Consider the following 13,987-nt stretch of genomic DNA (forward strand, 5'->3'; position numbering starts at 1 on the left):
TGGGTTAGAGGTCGCAGGGTTAGAGGTTGCAGGATTAGAGGGCGCTGGGTTAGAGGGTGCAGGGTTAAAGAGCGCTGGGTTAGAGGTCACAGGGTTAAAGAGCACTGGGTTAGAGGTCGCAGGGTTAGAGGTTGCAGGATTAGAGGGTGCAGGGTTAAAAAGCGCTGGGTTAAAGGGCCTCTTGGTGTTAATGGTCACATGGTGGTGAACACTGAAACCCACAGTGCTGCCTGTCACACAAGCAACCAGAAATATCAACACACCTAACTACACACACTCTTCAACATACCTAACTACACACACACACACACACTCTAAAACATACCTAACTACACACACACACTCTTCAACATACCTAAATACACACACACACTCTTCAACATATCTAACTACACACACACACACTCTTCAACACACACTCTTCAACATATCTAACTACACACACACACTCTTCAACACACACTCTTCATCATATCTAACTACACACACACACTCTTCAACACACACTCTTCAACATATCTAACTACACACACACACTCTTCAACATATCTAACTCTCCCCCCCCCCCCCCCAGCCCAAGATTGTGGAGGAGTCCCTGACCTACGCAGAGTTGGAACTGGTCAAGGCTCCGCCCAACGGCAAGGCCAACTGCTCTGGCACCGTCTACGCACAGATCCTATTCGAGGAGCAACACGTGTAAACACAAACAAACAACAAACAAACAAACAAAGGAACTCTGTTGGGCCCTACTCGCAACATATTTATAATGTATTTGACTATTTTATTGACATTATACTGGACTAATGACTTCTAACATTCATGGAATTGTTTTAATAGCTCTGTTTTGTTATGTTCTCTGAGAGTGTACAGTTGTGTTGATGTGATTTGATGTGAAGCGTCGTGTAGCTTCAGTGAAGACAGAAGACTGAATTGATACTTTATATGATGTGGTTGACTTTCTATGCGTGGTGTGTGTGTGTGTGTGTGTGTGCGTGTGTGTATGTGTGTGAGAGTCTGTGTGTGTGTGTGTGTGTGTATGTGTGTGTGTGAGAGTCTGTGTGTGTGTGTGTGTGTGTGTGTGTGTGTGTGTGTGTGTGTGTGCGTGTATGTGTGTGTGAGAGTCTGTGTGTGTGTGTGTGTGTGTGTGTGTGTGTGTGTGTGGAGCCGGTATGCTCTCCTGGCTGTGTGTGTGTGTGTGTGTGTGTGTGTGTGGAGCTGGTATGCTCTCCTGGCTGTGTGTGTGTGTGTGTGTGTGTGTGTGTGGAGCTGGTATGCTCTCTCCTGGCTGTGTGTGTGTGGAGCCGGTATGCTCTCTCCTGGCTGTGTGTGTGTGTGTGTGTGTGTGTGTGTGTGTGGAGCCGGTATGCTCTCCTGGCTGTGTGTGTGTGTGTGTGTGTGTGTGTGTGTGGAGCTGGTATGCTCTCTCCTGGCTGCTCTACACCACCAATTATCTCTCCACTCCCAGGAAACCAGCATCTGTTATCATCTCCTGCTTTTATCTCAATGCCAACACTAACATGCCCATGCACACACACACACACACACACACACACACACACACACACACTAACATGCCCATGCACACACACACACACACACACACACACTAACATGCCCATGCACACACACACACACACACACACACACTAACATGCCCATGCACACACACACACACTAACATGCCTATGCACACACACACACACACTGACATGCCTATGCACACAAACACACACTAACATGCCTATACACACACATATACACACACACACACACATTACCATGCCTTTACACACACATATACAGTACACAGACACACACACATTAACATGCCTATACACACACACACCAACATGCCTATACACATACATACATACACACACACACTTACACCAACATGCCTATACACACACACACCAAAATGCCTATACACATACATACATACACATACACACTTACACCAACATGCCTATACACACACACACCAACATGCCTATACACATACATACACACACACACACTTACACCAACATGCCTATACACACACACGCCAACATGTACGGGAGCAACATGCTTTCGCCCACACACCCAAACTCATATTAGCCTATACACACACACACACCCCCAAACTCATATTAGCCTATACACACACACACACCCAAATGCATATTAGCCTATACACACACACACACCCAAACTCATATCCTATACACACACACACACCCAAACTCATATTAGCCTATACACACACACACACCCAAACTCATATTAGCCTATACACACACACACACCCAAACTCATATCCTTTACACACACACACACACCCAAACTCATATCCTATACACACACACACACACCCAAACTCATATTAGCCTATACACACACACCCAAACTCATATTAGCCTATACACACACACACACCCAAACTCATATTAGCCTATACACACACACACACCCAAACTCATATTAGCCTATACACACACACACACCCAAACTCATATTAGCCTATACACACACACACAAACTCATATTAGCCTATACACACACACACACCCAAACTCATATTAGCCTATACACACACACACACCCAAACTCATATTAGCCTATACACACACACACACCCAAACTCATATTAGCCACACACACACACTCACAAACTCATATTAGCCTATACACACACACACACCCAAACTCATATTAGCCTATACACACACACACACCCAAACTCATATTAGCCACACACACACACACACAAACTCATATTAGCCTATACACACACGCCCACACACACAAACTCATATCAGCCTATATAGACACACACACACACACACACACATGTACGGGGCACACACACACACACACACACACACACAAACTCACATCAGCCTCTCAGCCCACCTCAGCAGCAGAGATCAAAGCTGGTCCAGTTAGTGTGTCTCTGGGTGGACAATGGTGTGTGTGTATGAGGAGTGTGTGTGTGTGTGTGTGTCTCTGGGTGGACAATGGTGTGTGTGTGTGTATGAGGAGTGTGTGTGTGTGTGAGGACTGTGTGTATGTGTCTCTGGGTGGACAATGGTGTGTGTGTGTGTGTGTCTCTGGGTGGACAATGGTGTGTGTGTGAGTAGAGTGTGTGTGTGAGTAGAGTGTGTGTCAGGCATATTGTGACATGAAGAGTCCCGGAGTCCTGCTGAAAAGAAGTGTGTGTGAAAACTCCGACTTTAATCTGAAGAGAAGTGTGTGTGAAAACTCAGACTTTAATCTAAAGAGAAATGTGTGTGAAAACTCAGACTTTAATCTAAAGAGAAATGTGTGTGAAAACTCAGACTTTAATCTAAAGAGAAATGTGTGTGAAAACTCAGACTTTAATCTGAAGAGAAATGTGTGTGAAAACTGTTTTTCAGACTTTAATCACCACTTGGACACAAGAATGGAAAACTGAACAAACACCAAGGACTCTCTCTCTCTCGTTCTCTCTCTCTCTCTCGTTCTCTCTCTCTCTCTCTGTAGACAGAGTGGCACCATGGTTGTTTGTTGTTGAAGTGTATGTAGTAAGTAGGAAAGACACCCATATAATATCACTAAACACACACACACACACACACACAGGTATGCACATGCACACACACAAGTGCACACACACTGTGTGTGTATGGAGATGTAGTCTCGAGATTCTTGGAGTGTTTCAATGTTAGGTGAGTGTGTGCGTGTGTGTGTGAGAGAGATAGAGAGAGTGTGAGTGAGTGTTTCAATGTTAGGTGAGTGAGTGTGTGTGTGTATGTGAGTGTGTGTGTGTACGTGGAGGTACCTCGAGCTTCCTGGAGTGTTGCAGTGTTAGGTGAGTGTGTGTTGTGCCTCCAGGACTGTCAGAGAAAGAGTGTGTGTGTGTGTGTGTGTGTGTTTAGCAGCCAGGGTGTCTGATGTTCCTTAACTGTGAAAATAATAAAAGACTGCTGTTGAGCGCGCACACACACACACATACACACATACACACACACACACAACATCAGACTGACTGGCTTTAGGGGAGGGGCTACTCAAACCACTAACAAAAACCATATGGAGACTGTTCTAGATACACACACACACTACCCTGCTCACACACACACACGGCCATACACAGAGCCACACACACACACACACGACTAAACACACAGGCTCTTCTTAACATACCTCCCTCCCAACTTCACTCCTCCACCACACACACACACACACACACACACCGTGTATCTTCTCCTCTGCTCTGTAGACGGACAGCATTGTCTGTTCATGATGTAACATTTGTATTGTATGATAAAATAACATTTTCAATGAAGACTGGGCTCATCTGGATTCTTTCTACAATTACACACACACACACACACACGCAGACACACGCACGCAAGCATGTACACACACACACACACACACATGCACGCTTGCACACACACACACACACACACGCACGCTTGCACACACACACAGACACAAACACGCACACAAGCATGCACACACACACATACATGCACGCTTGCACACACACACACACACGCACGCTTGCACACACACACACACACACGCACGCTTGCACACACACACACGCACGCACGCACACTCACACACACACAGACACACGCACGCTTGCACACACACACACACACACACGAACACACACAGACACACAGACACGCTGTTTAATGAAGACTGCTGGGGTCATCTGTGGGTTCTTTCTACCATTAAATACTGTTTTGTTTTCATTAAAGTAAGTACACTATTCTGTTTTCATTAAAGTAAGTACACTATTCTGTTTTCATTAAAGTAAGTACACTATTCTGTGTCCATTAAAGTAAGTACACTATTCTGTTTCCTACAATTAAAGTAAGTACACTATTCTGTTTTCATTAAAGTAAGTACACTATTCTGTTACTATTCTGTTTTCATTAAAGTAAGTACACTATTCTGTTTTTTTATTAAAGTAAGTGCACTATTCTGTTTTCATTAAAGGAAAATTCAGTTTTTAGCACTTTATGGTCCTTTTCTGGTTTGTTTTGGATGAACTACAGTGGTGGACACCGAAATTTTGACGATTGGTCCTGTCTCGACTTTTCTGACTCGTTTTGAATCGCCTTTTCACTCCTGAAGGTGGCTGGCAATGGGCATACTGTAGTAGGCTACTCAAACATGTCCTAAAACAACCCTTAACGTTCGTTTTCAAAACTGTGCAACTCACCGAGTGGTTAGTGGTGTTCGTTGATGTTCCAAAACAAGTAGCGTAGCGAAATACAGTTTATGTCGTCTTTTATTTGGCATTTTGTAAAATCCCATTGAGTCATTGCACGTTGATATTACTGCACCACCGTCTATGCTTCAGGTTCAAATACAAATCACACATTGCGCCGATATATTTGCTTTTAATAGTCAATGAACTCCACTAACCACTAACTGAGTTGCACAGTTTTGAAAACGAACGTTAAGGGTTGTTTTAGGACATGTTTGAGTAGTAGTAAACGTTGTATAGGATGGCACTGAAGTCTTAAGTTAGTGAATTGGCTAACAGTGTTAGTTGGTAACCAAATAGCCATTGCGCTACACGATGCGTAGGCTACGTGCATTCTATCTCCTGCTGATTTGCGTTCAAGTGCGTAATATTGCAAAAGTTGAAAAAATAAATGTGTTTATTGTAGCCTACAGAAAATAAATAGCCTACTATCATACTGTCAGTTAATTGGCTACAGTGCAGTGAAGAGTTTGGAGAGTAAAGTTATAGGGCAACTTGAAGTTTTATGAAAATAATTTACGAACCAGAACATAAAGACCATGAAGCTTTTATTTTTTGCAGCTGTTAAAACAACCGCTAGATAGTTTAAATACCCACCAACATTCGTTTTTGCAGTACAGATTATTTCTGAAAGTTATTTGTCTACTAGGCCTAGCCTACTGGCTGATTTATCAAACGAGTGCTTTCTCGTTCGTCCTCCGCAAACTACAGGTGTTTCGGTAGAGAGCCATTGAATAAGCGATGCCAAGCAATTTCTGTAACACTTTTTGTGACATTCAGCAAATATCTCCTCATTTAATGTAAGTTCCTTCGGACAATAGGCCTACGTTCTACTCTATGTGCAGTTGTCCTCCATCTCAGTTGCATCAGTTTTCTAATTTTGAAGGTTCTAAAACATTATTATGCTTCACTGAATCCTTCTCGTTTTCTTTCATTTGTCCAGCTAACTTTTCCATTGAAACTAGCCATTTATGATGGATTACACACTCGACATTCTGAAATGTCCTGCACGATCAAGGCCAAATTAAGTTATCACTAAGCCACTGTGTCAGCAGCATCAGTGCTGACGGTTACGGTGCGTTTCTGATGTCAGATTATTATGTAGGCTAGCCTACTAGACTGTTCTCACGTTGCAGCGCTTTACTTATATGAAGTAGCATTAATCAATATGAGGGGCAGAGGGGGATAAATGTTGTCCCCACCGGGGATAAAAATAATTTAGCAGAGGTAGGGATAGGAAAACCAGAGGGGGGAAAATCCTCACCATCCCCCCCTACAAATCGCACCCTGTATCTATCTATCTATCTACTCCACAACTCTAAACAGGACACACACACACTCCACAACTCTAAACACACACACACACACACTCCACAACTCTAAACAGGACAGACACACTCCACAACTCTAAACACACACACACACACTCCACAACTCTAAACAGGACAAACACACACAAACAACTCTAAACAATCACACACTCAACAACACTAAACAGGACAGAGACACACACCACAACTCTAAACACACACACACACACTCCACAACTCTAAACACACACACACACACACACCACAACTCTAAACACACACACACACACACTCCACAACTCTAAACAGGACACACACACACACACTCCACAACTCTAAACACACACACACACACTCCACAACTCTAAACAGGACACACACACACACTCCACAACTCTAAACAGGACACACACACACACTCCACAACTCTAAACAGGACACACACACTCCACAACTCTAAACAATCACACACTCCACAACTCTAAACAAACACACACACCACAACTCGAAACAGGACACACACACTCCACAACGTCCCGTCCACCAAAGCCTCACACAAGGCAAGTCTGAGCGCCACTCTGCTCTGCGTGCGTTTGCTAATCCAATCACAGAAGAGAACTGCACTGACACTGCTTCTCTGTCTGAGTAGTCTAAAGAGTGACGTCATAAAGGCAGATTCCATGTTGCTAAGCGACAGTAATAGAATGAATTCAAACAGAATTCTGCAAGTCACCAGCTGAGAGGAGGCAGATCACACAGAGGAATCTGACAGAAAGAGGAGCCGCTGGAACACATCCAGGTGGGCAAGAACTCTCTTTTATTCAGCCTGGTTCATTAGTCTGCTGCCACCCTCTGGCCATAGGCTGCACTGCAGACACCAGTGAACTGAGGTTAGCTGTATGAGGCTACACACACACACACACACACACACCAGAGCATTCCCAAAGGTCACACACACACACACACACACACACTCCACAACTCTAAACAGGACACATACACACTCCACAACTCTAAACACACACACACACACACCACGACTCTAAGCAGGACACACACACACTCCACAACTCTAAACAGGACAGAGACACACACTCCACAACTCTAAACACACACACACACTCCACAACTCTAAACAATCACACACTCCACAACTCTAAACAGGACACACACAAACTCCACAACTGTAAACACACACACACCACAACTCTAAACACACACACACACACACACACACTCCACAACTCTGAACAGGACACACACACTCAACAGGTGGGCAAGAACTCTCTTTCTATTCAGCCTGGTTCATTAGTCTGCTGCCACCTTCTGGCCATAGGCTGCACTGCAGACACTAGTGAACTGAAGTCAGCTGTACGAGGCTGCATAACACATTAAAAATAGATGGCTCATGCAGTGAGTCCTGTTTGATAGAGCGCACCCGTGAATAAGTGATATTAGCTAACCCATTTCAAAGGCTCAGTGACCAGCTGATGTGGGTCTGCAGGCTAATGTGGGTCAGGCTATTTATGGTGGAACACATGTTGAGCTCTGATGACCGTAATCAATATCACTCATGTAACACGTCCATCAGCTAATCCTGTACATCTGCAATACTAGTATACTACACACACACACACACACATACCTACACACACACATACACACACACCTACACACACACACACACACCTACACACACATCAGGAGTGATTACAGATATGAACTCAGCTGTGAAATGTGTGTGTCATAAAGACCAGAAGTGTGTGTCAGCGCTGTGGTCTCCATAGATATGAATATGGTGGTCTAGTTCATGACATCAATGACGTAAGGTGAAGCTCTGTCACACACACACACACACACATTTACCCATTTGAATTCAGTAGATGAGGCTCCTTCATTGAGGAAAGGGAGGAACACCCTCCCTAAAATTTCAAAGAAAAATAAAAAATATATAAAGTGAATTACTAATCTGATAAATTACTGTTAATATTACTATTTTTAACACTTTGAATGAACAAAATCGTTCCCCTAGGTCAAAATGCCAACAGCACCCCCTATCGCTATTGAAAATTACTGTATGGAGGAGCTTCCTCCTCAAGCCCCTCATTGAAGTCCATTATAAACGCCTCGGACCCATAGACAGTAAAAGAAATGGACGAACAGACTCCGTCGTTTTCAATGGGAGGGCACTGAGTCAAATAGAACGATTTTTCAGTTGGTCCCCCCAGTACTGCGCAGACTCACACTTAACTTTGTGACGTTAGCCATATAACTGAATCTTGTAACTCATATGATAGATACACAGAAATTCTTCTCACACTTCCTTCGCCTTCAAAGTCATCAAAGTTAAACATTTATTTATGTATTATTATTAATATCATCCTCACCAAGTCGTGTTAATGTTGAAGCTACCATACATGATCATCTTCAAAAACAGTCATGAATGCTAAAACAAAACAAAAAAGTTATAGCCTTGAAGCTAATCTTCTTTCCACTTTTCCGACCTACGGACAATCCATCGAAAACCTCTGAAATGATTAGTGCCGTTTATTTTTAAATTAGGTTTACTTTTTTATTATTATTAGGTTGCCTCTGTGTAAAGCTTTACCTTAACATACGGTCGTGTATGCTAGGTTTTGCTTATGAGTTACCGTCATAGACAGTAAGGTGGACTGAGCTTCTTATCCAAACAATACGGTTATCTCCCTACGGCGCGAAAGAGAGATTACGTCAAAGCTAGCTTCCCTCCAACCGAACAAGCTAACCATTCTTCTTACGGGTAACCAACGTTACGGACGAGGTAGTGGAGTCTGTTTTGCCTTTGTAGTGTTTATGTGGATTACACAGAAGCTACAATATCGGCACAGGATATATGTTATATGAAGTTATGGTATTTCAAAAAAATCCTACAATGAATGGACTTCTATGGGAGTTAGCAGAGAGGTGGTCCCTCCAGCCTACGTCGATTCTTCTACTTCCGGGAATTCGCCTGCCCCCTTGCTCGGACCCCAGCGGCTCGTGAATCACGTCGTTTTCAATGGCGAAGGGAGGAAGCTCCTCCGTACAGTAATTTTCAATTGCGATAGGGGGTGCTGTTTTTAGCGGCAACGGTTCAAGAACGTTATCTGCAGTCTACGAATCTTATGTTGAACGGAAAGCTTGTTTGTTGTTTGCTCGTGAAATAAACTGTACAATGGAATCAGAGGACAATCTCAAATATTTTATACATTCAAATACACTGCGAATACACTGATGTATGATGAATGTTTATCAAAGCAGGAAGACCAGCTCCAAAAATTCATATTCCAAAACAAGATGGTAAGGCTAGTGTAGGCTACTGAATGCTACATAGTCAGACAAATAGGCTACTCATGGCTAACTGGTAACGTTAGCACAGAAAACAATCAGCCATAGCCTACTGCTGGCCTGTCACATACGTGGACAGTTCACTTGGTGATAAAACATTTTTGGATAGTTATGCGTTGTTATAATCATCCAAGTTATGCCTTAACTAAACAATTGTTAAATAAGGTTCTTGTTGTTATGTTCTTGTTTTCACCGTTCTAAATGTATCTTTGGATGGTAACATTGTTAATGAATGTTTCAGACCATGATGCATTCCTTTAATGACGTCTTCAATAACATTTGCCTTTCGAGTATGCTTTCATAAATTCCCACTTAGCTATTACAACCTGTCTTTAAATTATAGGGATTTGGCTTTAAAAACCATAGCATGTTACAAATAACCACATTTAAGGTCTATTTTTAATGGTAAATAGTTACATGGTTTTATAGAACAAGTGTCTATTTTTATTATTATAGACTTTTCTGCCAATGTATTACACTGAGCAAAACCTCCAGACTTTCCGTAATTTTGCACATCTGGAAAACAGTATTTCATAACTAGACCTACATATCTTCCCTGACTTCCCAGACCTAAATTTACATTTATTTACATTTACATTTATTAATTTAGCACTATTATCCAAAGTGACTTATATATTTAAATTATATTACAAAGTCCATTGTGCCCCCCCCCCCCCGAGAATGTCAGAACAGCATTTATTGCACAACATTGCCAGTTAAAATGCTACATAGTACATACTGCTGCTATAAATGTGTCTGGGTAGGCGGCCTACATACTCTATTGTTCACATATGCCACCAACACCATCACAACCTCACATTTGCCACTAATGCCAATCAAGCAGACATTCCTTCCTCCGTTATTTTTTTAACCACCAGCCGCCACTGGTAGATACCATATGTACAGTATGTTATAGTATAGATATAATATGATATAATGTCTTAGCATGTTTAATTGAAATGAGAGTCCATTTATTTATCTCCATGACAACAGGGCAAACATACAACATACACAACCACATAGCTATACAGTTGTTGCACACACACACCCACCCACACACACACACACACACACACCCACACACACACACACACACACACACCCACACACACCCACATACACATACACATACACACACACACACACACCCAGCCTTGTAATGTTTTGCATGGATGTGCGCTGGTGTCCCATTCGTGGATGATAGAAGGATGGTGCATTGTGCACCTGCCCATATCACTGTTGATAATGCGCTCTTAAAATAACATATAAACAACTCGCCATGGACTTCTGACCAGGTTTCTCTCGGTCAGTGGCGTAATGCGTTTTAGGTAGTGTACGTTAGCAATTTTTAGACAAAGTCCTCCTTGGGTTGTTAATTGCCACACGTGGGCGTAGATTTGGGTGGGGACCGAAGGACGTGTCCACACCAATGTCAAATTGTGACTGAAATGTCCCCACCAATATTCAGGATGAAATGGAAAAAAGCGCTCACATGCGGTAGACAAAGGGTTAAATCATTTCCCACGTCAGTGCTGCCTCCCAAAATACGTCTTTGAGACAGGTCTGTTTTTTGATTGGCTTAGCTCCCTGTATGCTGTCGATTAGAAGTTTTTGGTACACTTGGCTGCAAAGATCTTAGCTCTATAATCTTTGCTTGGCTGTCGATTCAAGGATGTCGGGCAAGAAAAGAAAGGTGGAGGACATCAGAAGCTATTTCAAGAAACAAAGTGTTGACTTAAGTGATAATATTATGCGCTAGTTCAAGGCATACTTTGTTATTTGGTACACATTTAGTTCACAGTGCTATATAGCAAAGAGATGGAATTTAGCCAAATGCGGGTGAATTTGAGCACTGGTGGTTGAATGAATCTGGTCAACTTACCAGCCACTGTGGTGGGTAAGATAGCATGCCCCAAATATAGTCAGATACGGTGGAATTTCCATAGGCCCTGACGGTTAAAAATAAGAAAGTGTATTGTATGGATCTAATGTGCAGTAGCCTGAGGGGAAATGCCGCTGATTTGAAGTGACCTATGATAACTACCAGTGAGTGTATTGTATGGATCTAATGTGCAGTAGCCTGAGGGGAAATGCCGCTGATTTTAGGTGACCTATGATAACTACCAGTGAGCCGCAGTTTCCCCGCAGCATGGCGCAGCGCTTCACTTTTGGACACCAAATAGGCACACACACTCTCACACACATAATAGGCACACACACTCTCTCACACACACAATAGGCACACACACTCTCTCACACACACTCTCACACACACACTCTCTCACACACACACTCTCACACACACACAATAGGCACACACACTCTCTCACACACACTCTCACACACACACTCTCTCACACACACACTCTCACACACACACACAATAGGCACACACACTCTCTCACACACACTCTCTCACACACACACACTCTCACACACTCTCTCACACACACACACACTCTCACACACACACACAGTAGGCACAGGCCTACAAAGTGCGTCCACATTCACCCATTATTCTCCGTTTAACTCCTCGAGAAGTAAGCTACTCATCACACTTGTGTCATGAAAGATTGAAAACTGAATTTTCAAGAGATTTAATAATTATTCTCTGCGCCCATCTCCACATCCATTCGTCTCGATGGAATATTTCATAAACTCTTCATACAACACTTGACAAACCATATGTCAGAATAAACAGCAGACCTTACCGAACAAAAAGGTGTAATGCATTCCCTTGTAAGCTTATAGTTAGCCATTCCAGAGTAATCCGGTTTTTAAATACCGGTAAATTGTAGCAAATTTCAACATGGTCTTTAGGCTTTAAGCATTTCTTAAAACTGAGCTGTGCTTACATCGCCTAAATATCTGTAAATATTAGAATCAGAGAATATACAGCTCATGGTTAAAGGAGAAGTTTGGTGTGATATTGACCTAAAGTGTGTTGAAACATGATACCGAGTGTGAACTTTTGTCTCATAGCTCATCTCGGCTTGTCCCCTGCACTCCGAAATCTGGCGCTATTTTAGTTAGCCGATGCTACCAACAGGTTTTCGATGGGGGTGCCTCGGGCATCGGGCTAGCCATGCAAATAAATCACTGTTTTACACCATTTACGAGGCTCAAAGTAGCTCCATACTTCATTGGTAGACTTCCGAGGGCCTTGACATTTAAAACGAGACATTGAGAAATCGTCGTGTAAATAAACTACCAGTGCTTTTTCAGACAGTACCTTCATGAAGTTTACCGTTCGCCGCCATCTTGAATTTAGCGACGAGTACGAATGAACAGGTATGATAAGGGATTAGATTCCAAAAATAATTCTGTGGAAATGCATGGATTCCAGTTGCTGCTACTCTCTGTGAAATATCTCACAAACTCTTTACTTTATTGCAGACTGTATATCACACTAAACACCTTACCGAATACGAGGATATAATATAATGCCTCTGTACAAAAAGCCGTTCCCAAGTAATCATCACTTGTGAATCTATCTCTTAAATCAGCAAACCAGACACTTTTAGTAAAGATGTGAATATGAAGCACAAAACCCATTTTCCTTGACAGCGGTCTGTTATACTTAGCAACGGTCTGTTATCGAGAATATCAGACCACCGAACGTTGGGATGGCCCAATAAAGTGAATGGAGCATTCTGCAGCATTATGAAGAGTCGTATCAGGGCCATAGGAATTGTATCAGGGCCAGAGGAATCATATCAGGGCAAGAACAGGGTCATAGGAATCGTATCAGGGCAAGAACAGAGTCATAGGAATCGTATCAGGGCAAGAGGAATCGTATCAGGGCAAGAACAGAGTCATAGGAATCATATCAGGGCCAGAGGAATCGTGTCAGGGCCAGACGAATCGTATCAGAGGAATCGTATCAGAGGGCTGCTGCTTTCTGAGACCATATGGCACAAAGCAACAGGTTGCACACACACTGTTACCTAGCAACAGAGAAAAACAAGCTTGCTTCCTGGTGTTGGTGTGACGGAGGGGAATGCTCTTAGAGAGATCAAACCAAAGGATTAGTGCTGGGCTTTACTTACCTTACACACAC

General features: G+C 42.8%; 1 protein-coding gene across 1 annotated transcript in view; it reads left to right on the forward strand.

Annotated features, from left to right (window-relative positions):
• vstm4b (V-set and transmembrane domain containing 4b) overlaps positions 1 to 1,043 on the forward strand; it is a 30,400-nt gene extending 29,357 nt beyond the window's left edge. The window contains exon 8 of the mRNA XM_076266847.1: positions 575 to 1,043. Within this exon, the coding sequence (XP_076122962.1) occupies positions 575 to 700 (126 nt within the window). The 3' untranslated portion in view covers positions 701 to 1,043. The remainder of the gene's footprint in view (positions 1 to 574) is intronic.
• Positions 1,044 to 13,987: the final 12,944 nt, after the last annotated feature.

Source organism: Alosa pseudoharengus, unplaced genomic scaffold (genome assembly GCF_046254945.1).
Source record: "Alosa pseudoharengus isolate Yale_2024_CS ecotype anadromous, Long Island Sound unplaced genomic scaffold, YU_APseudo_1.1 YU_APseudo_1.1_scf_4, whole genome shotgun sequence".
Classification (NCBI taxonomy): domain Eukaryota; kingdom Metazoa; phylum Chordata; class Actinopteri; order Clupeiformes; family Clupeidae; genus Alosa; species Alosa pseudoharengus.